The sequence below is a fragment of the Ruditapes philippinarum genome, unplaced genomic scaffold (assembly GCF_026571515.1).
Source record: "Ruditapes philippinarum isolate M1 unplaced genomic scaffold, ASM2657151v2 ctg1504_1_1_1_1, whole genome shotgun sequence".
NCBI classification, from domain to species: Eukaryota; Metazoa; Mollusca; class Bivalvia; order Venerida; family Veneridae; genus Ruditapes; species Ruditapes philippinarum.
In genome coordinates, this window is record NW_026852316.1 from 127,549 (window position 1) to 140,926 (window position 13,378).

The 13,378-nt window shown below is 35.0% G+C and overlaps 1 protein-coding gene across 2 annotated transcripts in view; it reads right to left on the bottom strand.

Annotated features, from left to right (window-relative positions):
- LOC132756525 (uncharacterized) overlaps positions 1-13,378 on the bottom strand; it is a 46,377-nt gene that overhangs the window by 7,926 nt on the left and 25,073 nt on the right. For both annotated transcript variants that reach the window (XM_060747622.1, XM_060747629.1), the window contains exons 5-8: positions 10,270-10,409; positions 9,358-9,967; positions 2,121-2,453; positions 513-1,584 (exon numbers count right to left, since the gene is read on the bottom strand). In XM_060747622.1, coding sequence (XP_060603605.1) covers positions 513-1,584; positions 2,121-2,453; positions 9,358-9,967; positions 10,270-10,409 — 2,155 coding nt within the window. The remainder of the gene's footprint in view (positions 1-512; positions 1,585-2,120; positions 2,454-9,357; positions 9,968-10,269; positions 10,410-13,378) is intronic.

The following is a 13,378-nucleotide window of genomic DNA, read 5'->3' on the forward strand; positions in this document are numbered from 1 at the left end:
CAACACTTTTGCTGTCAACCCTAATTATGCTAGTGAACATCATTATTCTTATAATTTTGTAGTCAGGGGCTTAAAAAACAATAGTCATTTCTTAAAAGTTACATTTAGTAAAATAGTCCTAATTCAGTAAATTTCAAGCAAAACTTTAAATTATATTTGATAAATTTCTCATCTAGAAGTGCTTTTATTTAATGTACATTTATGTTTAACAATAAAATGACCTCTTTCTGACTTTATATAAAAATAGGTTATAGCATATAGGTTTCTTGCACCCTCACTTTGCTACAAAAATTTTGCCATTTAACGTAAGTTAACTTTTCTTTGATAACAAAAAAATTCAATTCGATGTCAATACATAAATTTTATCATTCCATGTAAACTTTTCTTTGATAAAACAAAATTCTATTTATGTCAAAATATAATATTTGCCATTTAACGTAAGCCTTTCTTTGTTAATACAAAATTCACTTCGATGTTAAGACTCAGAAAGTGTAAATAAGAAATCTGTGTACCTTTGATCTGGTGACAATGTCATACCAATGATATGGCCATGCATGTCAATCAAGTGATCTACGTCGTCGTAATTTTCGTCGCCTTGTTCGAGATTATGCGTATTATCTGCAACATTTGGCAGCAGACGTGAACCGTCATCGCTGAACGGCTTAATTCTTTTAATTCCAATCTGGTGCGGAGTATACGTTTCTGACCCTTTCGTGAATATAAGATATTTGTCTTTCACTTTGCGAGCTTTCTTTTTCTTAGCTCGTTTACTTTTGTATTTCAGTTTCGGAACACTGTCTTCAGCTTTGTATATATTTGACTGGCTGCTACTTGACGATATTGTAACTGACGTCGTATCAGACTGCATATTGCAAGTATTTCGGACTGGCTTACATTTGATTTTCATGTCACTATCACCTGCCTGATTCTCCAAGTTTTCCATTGAAGCAGTTCCAATTCCAGCACAAATTCTGGACTGTACTCGTCCAGGAACACAGTCTATTCCAACATCTGAACCAGACTGGTTATCCGTACTTGTACACATTTTAGACTGTGTCCTTCCTTGACTATTTTCAACCCTCACCTCAGATTTTGGCACATCTTCGACAGCCTCCATCGACTGTCTTCCAAGACACATTTTAGACTGTATATTTTTACCCGCATTATGCTCACTTTTAACCTGTGCACAGTCTGAATTTGCTTCAAATCTATTATCACTCTCAATAGTTTCCACAGAATTACTACTTAAACAAGTTTTGGATTTTGATGTCCTATTTGAAGCTCTATTAGCAGCAAATGCTTGCTTAAATGGCACAACTTTTTTCTGTTTTTTATAATCTACGCAACAAAACGCCAACCGTGGAGTCTTTTCCGGGAGCTCGAGGCTCTCACTGGAGCTTGAACCAGCCTCTATGCTTGTGTTAGTCTCCATCTTAAACTCGTGTTCACAAGTTGACGGGTCTCGAACCCTCTCACCATGGCGCTGTTGTTGGCCATGTAAGACACGTTTTGGACTATATTTGTAGCTGGACAATTGACTAGAAACCTCAGCGACACGCTCATTCTGCGCCTCTTGGGGCTCTCCTGATATAACAGAATAATTTTTGATAATATCATATATTAATTGCACTACTGCATGAAATAATGACAATAAATAAAATTATAGCATATTTAATAAAACAGAGATATATTACAATTTTAAAAGACGACTACTTCAAAATATGGGTAAATTGTAGAACTACATTAATATAAGTCTCTGGTCCAAAAAAAGTAAATATATTATTAAAAATCTTATAATGCCAAAAAAAAAGCAATTCCCACTGCTTGGTAGTAAAAAAGGTGCCTGAATGATGTAGAATTTTCTAGGTTCAAAAAGGGTCATAATTCTGTCAAAAAGAATGTTAGAGTTATGGGCCTTGGAAAGTGACCTCCTATTATGCTCTCAAATAAGTGTATGAAGAGTTTAAACCTATTCCCTTCAGCAGTTTTCCACAAAAACTAAACGGAAGTGTGATGTCAATGCCTGGGTGATTATAATCACTCTCCCTATTCTTCGATTAAAAAAGTTAAAAAAATACATAAATATCTACCTAAAATTAAGTAAATAACTAAAATTCTACCTGTAATTGTTTCAGTGGATGAATCCACCAATTCTGAGGGTTGTCTTTCAAAAATAGACTGGTCCTCTAAAGAAGCTTGACTGAATTCTATAGACTGGGACTCCAATGAACTTTCACTATTCCTATCAGACTGTAACTCTATTGAACTAAGATCTGGTCTGGGACTCAACATGGGAGATTCTGACCTTTCTTCTAGTGCCAAGGGAGCGAAGTCTGATAGTGCAAACTGAACATGTTCCGCACTGCATGGACTGGGCTGTAAGGACTGTCGTTTAACAGTCAGCATTTGATCTGATTGGCTATCTTCTATGTCAGATCTACTGCTTTTTCTCCCTATCAAAAATAATATACATGTTTATTAATAGTAAATAAGTAGTAAGTAAGTAAACAAGAGGGCCATGATGGCCCAAAGTCGCTCACCTGTATATAGGCCCCCCGGAGCGGGGCCAGTTTAACCCTTTCCCCCATGAGCATATTGTGAAAAATGGCCATTTTCACTGAAAAGCCTCCTCTTACAAGTTCAAACTGCTATGAAACTATAACAAATGCTTCAATACTAATCAAACTTGGCACAAATGTTGACTGGACCATTGCCTTTGCCAAAAATCACTTTTTTGCCTCGATTTTTTCCATCAAATTTTATTTCAAAGTGCTTGCAACTTCTCAAGGAATTGAGATAGAGTCAAAGGCTTTTCAGCGTTGGTTACACGTTACCTTATGATCAACCTGGGGACATTTTAAGCCTCTCACAAGTCCAAAATTTTCTTGGCGATGAGGGGGACTCCGCCCCCCTTCAAACCCCCCAAACAGAAGGGGGTACATCCCCCTTCTGGCAACCCCCTGATGTATTATTTGGATGGGGGACGGCGCCGAAAAATGGTCACTTTTTTTAACAACATTTCTCAAACGAAAAACAGTGTTTTGGGTCTAAATAGGACATTTTTTCACTGTTTGAGGCCTCAAAAAGGGGGGGGGGGGGGCAAAAAGCCGTCGAAACACGCTTATATAAGGGAAAAGGTTAAACCCCAGGGCTTTTATTTGAACAAACTTGGTTGAACACCCATTTGAAGATGTTTCATGCTAAACATCTAATGTCTAGCTTATTGGGTTTTCTAAAAGAAGATTTTTTATGTCTCTATATATATATACATTATATATATTTATGTTATACATATTATATATATATATATATATATATATATATATATATATATATATATATATATATATATATATATATATATATGTATATATATGATATGTATATATCTAAAAAAAAAGTCGAGCTAATGAATGACCCCCGGGGCGGGGCCAATTTTGACCCCAGGGCTCTTATTTGAACGAACATGGTAGACATCCATTAGAACATGTTTCATGCTAAATATCTTAGCTCTAGCTCTTTGTGTTCTTTCAAAGAATTTTTTTTAAAGTTTTTACTATATGCATATAGGGAAAATCAATGACCCCCCCCCCCCCCCCGCCCCCCCCCCCTGTATATCTAAGTTCTAGCTCATTGGGTTTTTTAAAAGAAGATTTTTAAAGTTTTACTATACACATATAGTTAAAAACAATGACACCCCTGGGGCAGGGCCAGTTTTGACCCCCGGGCTTTTATTTGAACAAACTTTGTAGATATTTACTTAAAGATGTTTCATGTATAATATCTAAACTCAACCTATTTGGGTTTTTTCAAAGAAGATTTTTAAGTTTTTGCTATACACATATAAGGAAAATCAATGACCCCCCGGGGCGGGGCCAGTTTGGCCCCAGGGCTTTTATTTGAACATACTTGGTAGACACCCATTAGAACATGTTTCATGCTAAATATCTTAGCTCTAGCTCTCTGAGTTCTTTAAAAGAAGATTTTTCAAGTTTTTACTATATGCATATAGGGAAAATCAATGACCCCCTGGGGCGGGGCCAATTTTGACCCCAGGGCTTTTATTTGAACAAACTTGGTAGACACTCATTAGAAGATGTTTCATGCTAAATATCTTAGCTCTAGCTCTTTGGGTTCTTTAAAAGAAGATTTTTTAAGTTTTTACTATATGCATATAGGGAAAATCAATGACCCCCTGGGACAGGGCCAATTTTGAACCCTGGGCTTTTATTTGAACAAACTTGGTAGACATTCACTAGAAGATGTTTCATGCCAAATATCTAAGCTCTAGCTCTTACGGTTCTTTAAAAGAAGATTTTTTAAGTTTTTACTATATGCATATAGGGAAAATCAATGACCCCCCGGGGCGGGGCCAATTTTGACCCCAGGGCTTTTATTTGAACAAACTTGGTAGACAGTCACTAGAAGATATTTCATGTCAAATATCTTAGCTCTAGCTCTTTGGGTTCTTTAAAAGAAGATTTTTTAAGTTTTGACTATATGCCTATAGGGAAAATCTATGACCCCCTGGGGCAGGGCCAATTTTGACCTCAGGGCTTTAATTTGAACAAACTGGAACTTGGTAGACATTCACTAGAAGATGTTTTCATGCCAAATATCTAAGCTCTAGCTTTTACAGTTCTTTAAAAGAAGATTTTTTTAAGTTTTTACTATATGCATATAGGGAAAATCAATGACCCCTGGGGGCGGGACCAATTTTGACCCCAGGGCTTTTATTTGAACAAACTTGGTAGACATTCAGGAGAAGATGTTTCATGCCAAATATCTAAGCTCTAGCTTTTACAGTTCTTTAAAAGAAGATTTTTTAAGTTTTTACTATATGCATATAGGGAAAATCAATGACCCCCTGGGGCGGGACCAATTTTGACCCCAGGGCTTTTATTTGAACAAACTTGGTAGACATTCGCTAGAAGATGTTTCATGCCAAATATCTAAGCTCTAGCTTTTTACAGTTCTTTAAAAGAAGATTTTTTAAGTTTTTACTATATGCATATAGGGAAAATCAATGACCCCCCGGGGCGGGGCCAATTTTGACCCCAGGGCTTTTATTTGAACAAACTTGGTAGACACTCACTAGAAGATGTTTCATGCCAAATATCTTAGCTCTAGCTCTTTGGGTTCTTTAAAAGAAGATTTTTAAAGTTTTTACTATATGCATATAGGGAAAATCAATGACCCCCTGGGGCGGGGCCAATTTTGACCCTAGGGCTTTTATTTGAACAAACTTGGTAGACACTCATTAGAAGATGTTTCATGCCAAATATCTAAGCTCTAGCTCTTACGGTTCTTTAAAAGAAGATATTTAAAGATTTTTCTTTCGGTTGCCATGGCAACCAGAGTTCTGCATGAAATGGAATTCTTTGAACAATCTTGATAGAGCTTCATACAAAGAGTATTCCTGCCAAGTTTCATTAACATTGGCCTTGCGGTATCATAGAAGATGTCCTTAGAATATTTAAAATGTGGACGGACGACAGACGACGGACGCCATTTGGTTGGCCATCCTAAAAGCTCACCTGCACTTTGTGCAAGGTGAGCTAAAAAGTAACAACTTTATTTCATGAGGCTAACACATTCAGTTTCCCAATATTCCATGCAGTGTCAGCAAGAAATAAATTTGTTTACATGTAGACACAGATATATTCAATTGCTTGTTCTTAGAATATACACCGTCTTCGAACAGAAATATAATAATGCATGGTCTAATAACAGAAACATTTTATTGCATGTTCTTAGAACTGAAATTTATCCTGCTACTGTCTATATCATCAGCTGTCAGATTATCTTATCTATCTCCAGTCATTACGTCACATGATGAAGTCACATGTTTAGCAGCAAAACAAAACTACATATAGATGCTTTTTTATGGGGGAAAAGTAAGAATGAAAACATTTATTTATTTTAAAACATGATAACAAGAGGGCCATGATGGCCCTGAGGTCGCTCACCTGTATATACGCCTCTGCCTCCCCCAACAGGGCCAATCTTAACCCAAGGGCCTTTATTTGAACAGACTTGATAGACATCAATAAGATGTTTTATGGTAAACGTCTAAGCTCAAGCTCATTTAGTTTTTTACAAAGAAGATTTTTAAAGTTTTTACTATACATATATACCGTAGTTAAAAACAATGACACCCCTGGCGCGATGCCAATTTTGACCCCAGGGCTTTGTAGACACTTATTAGAAGATGTTTCATACTTAATATCTAAACTCTAGCTATTTGGGTTTTTTAAAAGAAGATTTTTAAGTTTTTGTTATACACAAATAAGGAAAATCAATGACCCGAGGGGCGGGGCCAATTTTGACCCCAGGGCTTTTAAATGAACAATTTTTGTAGACACTCACTAGAAGATGTTTCATGCTAAACTTCTAAGCTCTAGCTCATTGGTTTTTTCAAAGAAGATTTTTTAAGTTTTTACAATACACATATAGTTAAAAACAATGACACCCCTGAGGCGGGGCCAGTTTTTACCCCAGGGCCTTTATTTGAACAAACTTTGTAGACACCTACTACAAGATGTTTCATGCTTAATATCTAAACTCTAGCTATTTGGATTTTTAAAGAAGATTTTTCAAGTTTTTGCTTTACACATTCAAGGAAAATCAATGACACCCTGGGGCGGGGCCAATTTTGACCCCAGGGCTTTTATTTGAATAAACTTTGTAGACACTCATTAGAAGTGTTTCATGCTAAATATCTTAACTCTAGCTCTTTGGGTTCTATAAAAGATGATTTTTTTTAAAGTTTTTACTACATGCATATGGGGAAATCAATGACCCCCTTGGGAGGGGCCAATTTTGACCTCAGGGCTTTTATTTGAACAAAAGTGGTAGACACTCACTAGAAGATGTTTCATGCCAAATATCTAAGCTTTAGCTCTTAGGTTTTTTCTAAAGAAGATATTTTAAGTTTTTTTCCTTCGGTTGCCATGGCAACCAGAGTTCTGCATGGAATAAAATTCTTTGAACAATTTTTAATGGTGACCACCAAAGGAACATTCCTGTGAAGTTTGGATGAATTGGTTAAGTGGTTTATGAGGAGATGACATTTAAAATAAAAGTTTAAATATTTTATAGCATGGTCTCGGAACAATAACATTTTACTACATGGTCTTAAAACAGAAATATTTTATTGAATGATCTTATAACAGAAATATTTTATTGCATGGCCTTAGAACAGAAATATTTTATTGCATAGTCTTGACAGGAATATTTTATTGCATGGTCTTAGAACAAAAATATTTAATCACATGGCCTTAGAACAGAAATACTTCACTGCAAGGTCTTAGAACAGAAATACTTCACTGCAAGGTCTTATAAAAGAAATATTTTACAGCATGGCCTTGGAACAATAATATTTTACTACATGGTCTTACAACAGAAATTTATTTTTTCCAGGTCTTACAATAGAAATGTGTTATTGCATGGTCTTACAAATCAATCATTGCATGATTTTAAAAGAGAAATATTTTATTGCATGGTCTTAGAACAGAAATATTTTATTGCATGGTCTAAGAACAGAAATATTTTATTGCATGGGTTAAGAACAGAAATATTTTATTGCATGGTTTTAAAACCATGCAAGGGTTAAAATATAGAGAACAAGAGCCATGTTAACATGGCCATCCCCCGCCGAATGTGTTTGCTCATTGGAAGAATGTATATGTAGTAGAACAGAATAATTCTATTTTAAGAGGTCTTTTGGTAATGAAAACTGATGGCTATAGTGATTACAGATTTGAAACCTATGTGAATACTGACGAATGAAAATAAAAAAGGGCAATAACTGAAAATTAATGCAGGGTAGGTTATCATTCTTAAGTGCTGCATCCCTCCTCAGTAAAATCTATCCACCTATGAAGTTTCAAGTTGATACCTCAAATACTTTTTGAGAAAAAACTTGAATTGAAAAATTAAGTATGAAAAATAACAAAGGGCAATAACTCAAAAATTATAAAAGGTAGAGTTATCATTCTTGTGCAGTGCACACCTCCTGAGTGAGATCTATGCACCTATGAAGTTTCATTTTGATATCTCAAAGGCTTTTTGCGTTATGCTCTGGACAAAAATTAATTTTGAAAAATAACAAAGGGCAATAACTCAAAAATAATGCAGGGTAGAGTTATCATTCTTAAGCACTGCACTCCTCCTCAATGAGATCCATCCACCTTTGAAGTTTCAAGTTGATACCTCAAATACTTTTTTCAGATAAGCTCTGGACAAAATAGCATAAAAACAAAGGGCAATAACTCAAAAATTGTATAGGGAAGAGTTATCATTCTTGCGCACAACATTCATCCTCAATAAGATCTATGCACCTATGACATTCCATGTTGATATCTCAAACATTTTTTGAGTTATGCTCCACTCAGGTGAAAAATTAGGTATGAAAAATATCAAAGGGCAATAACTCAAAAATTATAAAAGGTAGAGTTATCATTCATGTGCACTGCACACCTCCTGAGTGAGATCTATGCACCTATGAAGTTTCATGTTAATATCTCATAGGCTTTTGGAGTAATGCTCTGGACAAAAATCAATTTTGAAAAATAACAGAGGGCAATAACTCAAAAATCATGCAAGGTAGAGTTATCATTCTTGTGTACTGCACTCCTCCTCAATGAGGTCTATCCACATATAACATTCCTCCTCAATAAGATCTATCCACCTATGACATTTCATGTTGATATCTCAAACACTTTTTGAGTTATGCTCCACTCAGGTGAAAAATTAGGTATGAAAAATAACAAAGGGAAATAACTCAAAAATTATGAAAGGTAGAGTTATCATTCATGTGCACTGCACACCTCCTGAGTGAGATCTATGCACCTATGAAGTTTCATGTTAATATCCCATAGGCTTTTGGAGTTATGCTCTGGACAAAAATCAATTTTGAAAAATAACAAAGGGCAATAACTCAAAAATCATGAAAGGTAGAGTTATCATTCTTGTGCACTGCACTCCTCCTCAATGAGGTCTATCCACCTATGAAGTTTCAAGTTGATAACTCAAATACTTTTAGAGATATGCTCCGGACAAAAATGTCGGACGGAAGGACAGACGGACGGAAGGTCGGACGGACATACGGACGGATTGAGACTATTTCTATATCCTCCGCCGAAAATTTTCGGCGGGGGATAAAAAAAACCCAAGTTGTAAAAGGTCAAATAGAAGGAACTAAAAGTACCACATAACATGAATATACAACAATAAAGTTGTGCTGAAAGATCTTCAAGGATTGAAAAATATAGCATCTTTTATTATATGTACGGGCGACTTTTTTACGGCCTCCACATGGCAAAAAAATACTGATAAACATCATTAAAATATTACCCATATCCACATCCAGAGAAGAGTGACTGTGATCAAAGACATCTGACGAACCATTCACACTTCCTATTTCTGAACCAGACTGGTTTCCATTGGTACTCAGCTCGGAACCAGAAGTATCGCCACATAAAACCTTCATTTTCAGAACATTTGGAGTCTCTGCCAGTCTATAGTCACTACTGTACTCTATTGTGCCATTTAACTTATTATTTGGCTCATCTGCATCAACTTCTAGAAATTTTGTAATAAACTCTCCGTTTTCAAACACCTGGATACTCTGCAAAGCTTTAGAAGTATTTTTCCCAATCTTCTTTACTGTGTTTTTCTCTTCTTTGCCCTCTTCTGCATCATTAGGTTCCTCTTGCTCTTCAATCATGTCTTCCTCTTCCTGATTGGAGAAAAAGTCACCAATCAGAGGCAGCGATACAAGTGAAGTATTATCAGCAGCACTATTGTCTTCTGTAAGGGATTTATCTTCTGCAGCCTGGGCTTCTGCCTCGTCAGACAGACAGTTGGCAATCATTATTGTACGTATAGAGCTTGCATTGATGTTTGAAAACTTGAAAAGTCTCATCACAACTGATTCTTCCTCTGAAGTTGTCTCTTGATAAGCCTAAAAATAGAAGTAGGATTTTACATTAACTTTACAATATTACAACAATCTAAAATGTATTTAACAATTTTCAGTAATTGATGGTACAAGAGCCGAATTATGCAAAACTTTAACCAGGATTTTTACAAATTCAAGATATGTGTAACAATCAAATATTTTTACTTGTTGATGAGCCATGAAGTTGTTTGAGAAGTAAGATGTAAAACTTAAACCAGTGTAATGCTGACATTAGGTAAGAAGAATAGCACTTATCGCACTATTACTCTTTGAATAGTTTAGCTTATAAATGAATCTACCGGTACCTTATTTAACCAGATAGCAGAACATGAGTTGAGATGACCCGTCCAATGAAGATTTCCTGACAGCAGGTAGAAATCGTTATACCATGTTCCAAACACATCATAGGGCTTGTTCATCACCCGACTCTGCATTATGAATTCACCTGAAGGTACAAATACACTTATAACTAATAGTGAGGGGATATAATCACCTAAACATACACAATATTTACACTTATAATTGGTAGTGAGGGAAGGGATATATTTACCTGAACATACTCAATATTTACACTTATTATTGGTAGTGAGGGAAGGGATATATTTACCTGAACATACTCAATATTTACACTTATTATTGGTAGTGAGGGAAGGGATATATTCACCTGAACATACTCAATATTTACACTTATAATTGGTAGTGAGGGAAGGGATATATTCACCTGAACATACTCAATATTTACACTTATTATTGGTAGTGAGGGAAGGGATATATTCACCTGAACATACACAATATTTACACTTATTATTGGTAGTGAGGGAAGGGATATATTCACCTGAACATACTCAATATTTACACTTATTATTGGTAGTGAGGGAAGGGATATATTCACCTGAACATACTCAATATTTACACTTATTATTGGTAGTGAGGGAAGGGATATATTCACCTGAACATACTCACTATTTACACTTATAATTGGTAGTGAGGGAAGGGATATATTCACCTGAACATACTCAATATTTACAATTATTATTGGTAGTGAGGGAGGGGATATATTTACCTGAACATACTCAATATTTACACTTATTATTGGTAGTTGAGGGAAGGGATATATTCACCTGAACATACTCAATATTTACACTTATAATTGGTAGTGAGGGAAGGGATATATTTCACCTGAACATACTCAATATTTACACTTATAATTGGTTTAGTGAGGGAGGGGATATATTTACCTGAACATACTCAATATTTACACTTATTATTGGTGAGTGAGGGAAGGGATATATTCACCTGAACATACTCAATATTTACACTTATATTGGTAGTGAGGGAAGGGATATATTCACCTGAACATACTCAATATTTACACTTATTATTGGTAGTGAGGGAAGGGATATATTCACCTGAACATACTCAATATTTACACTTATTATTGGTAGTGAGGGAAGGGATATATTCACCTGAACATACTCAACATTTACACTTATTATTGGTAGTGAGGGAAGGGATATATTCACCTGAACATACTCATATTTACACTTATTATTGGTAGTGAGGGAGGGGATATATTCACTGAACATACTCAATATTTACACTTATTATTGGTAGTGAGGGAGGGGATATTTTTACCTGAACATAACAATATTTACACTTATTATTGGTAGTGAGGGAGGGATATATTCACCTGAACATACTCAATATTTACACTTATTATTGGTAGTGAGGGAGGGGATATTTTTTTACCTGAACATACTCAATATTTACACTTATTATTGGTAGTGAAGGATGGGATATATTCACCTGAACATACTCAATATTTACACTTATTATTGGTAGTGAGGGAGGGGATATATTCACCTGAACATACACAATATTTACACTTATTATTGGTAGTGAGGGAGGGGATATATTTACCTGAACATACTCAATATTTACACTTATTATTGGTAGTGAGGGAGGGGATATATTCACCTGAACATAAACAATATTTACACTTATTATCGGTAGTGAGGGGGAACTATACATGTTTAATTCACCCAAACCATTTTACCCTTAATTGATACCTTATCAAATGTTACCAATAAACTTGCATGTGATGTTCCAATATAAATCATTCTTGAATCAAACCGTAGCCATTTAACTTTTTTTTCATTTCGAAGAGTCCAAAAAATCTGTATCAAGTGCAATATTGTACTTTATTTAGCCTTGTTTTACATTTACTGAGTCCAAAATCTATATCAAATTCATATTATACTCTAACAAGCCTTATTTTTAATTTCTAACTCCAATAAATCTATATCAAATCCATATTGCACAGACAGTAACTGTATCTTTAATACAACACAAAAACAGTGTTGATTTTGTGTGTTCTCTTTGTTTTAATGTGTCTTTTTCCTAAAGAAATTAAGAGTTCAATATACATTGTTAGGTACTACACTGTAGCCTCGATAACTCGCTCTTCATTATAACGCTAATCTCAGTATAGCGCTCATAGACCTTGGCTCCTCCCCCCCCCCCCCCCCCCCCCCCCAAAAAAAAATTTTTTTTTTAGTAGACTTAGATTTATAGCGCTATAACGCTTGCTCAATTTGATAGTCAAGTACAATAAACAATTGTTATTAGGACATTTATGATCGCCAAAGGTGTGAAAAACATGCCAAGGTAAGCGTTTATCCGCTCTTTTGTTATTTAACCTGTCTTCAAATTGTTTCCAAAATCTCAAATTCATATCAAAACTGTGACATTGGCAACCTGTGGTGAGTATAAATAAACTAAAATTCTTACATATCTTTGACATGTAAACCTAGCTGAATTTAATAACCCACAAGCCCAAAATCAATTTAAAATCCTGCACTGTAAATACAGCGGCCATGACAGGAAGTAATTGGCGTTTGATTTAATAGGGGACACAACTAAAGATGGACTGTAAATTACAGTGTAATTTACAGTCCAGCTTTAGTTGTGTCCCCTAGTTAATTAAACGTCATTACAGTAATGGCTACCTGTTTACTTCATTCATGATTTATAATTTTCTTTCGAAAGTTTTTCCTTTCTTTTAAATATTATTAGTAGTATTTGTGAATATAATAGATGTTAACATCATTGAATGTTTTTAGAAAAAGATAAAGTCAATATTCATTGAACAGTAAGTAAAAAAAATCAGCGTTATATATATGTGCAGTGGGTGGGGTAATGCTGTAATTTCGCAATGAGCGTTCTAATGAGCCTCGTTAGAATGGGTGTTGAGACATTGGACCCCAACATGAGCGTTTTAATGAGGCTGAAGTGTATATTGATTCTGAAGCTTCCTACACAATCAAACTAAAATAAATTGTGTATAAAGCTATCACTAAGAACAACATCATCTGACAAAAAGAAAATATAGATTTGAAAATTGATTACAAAAAA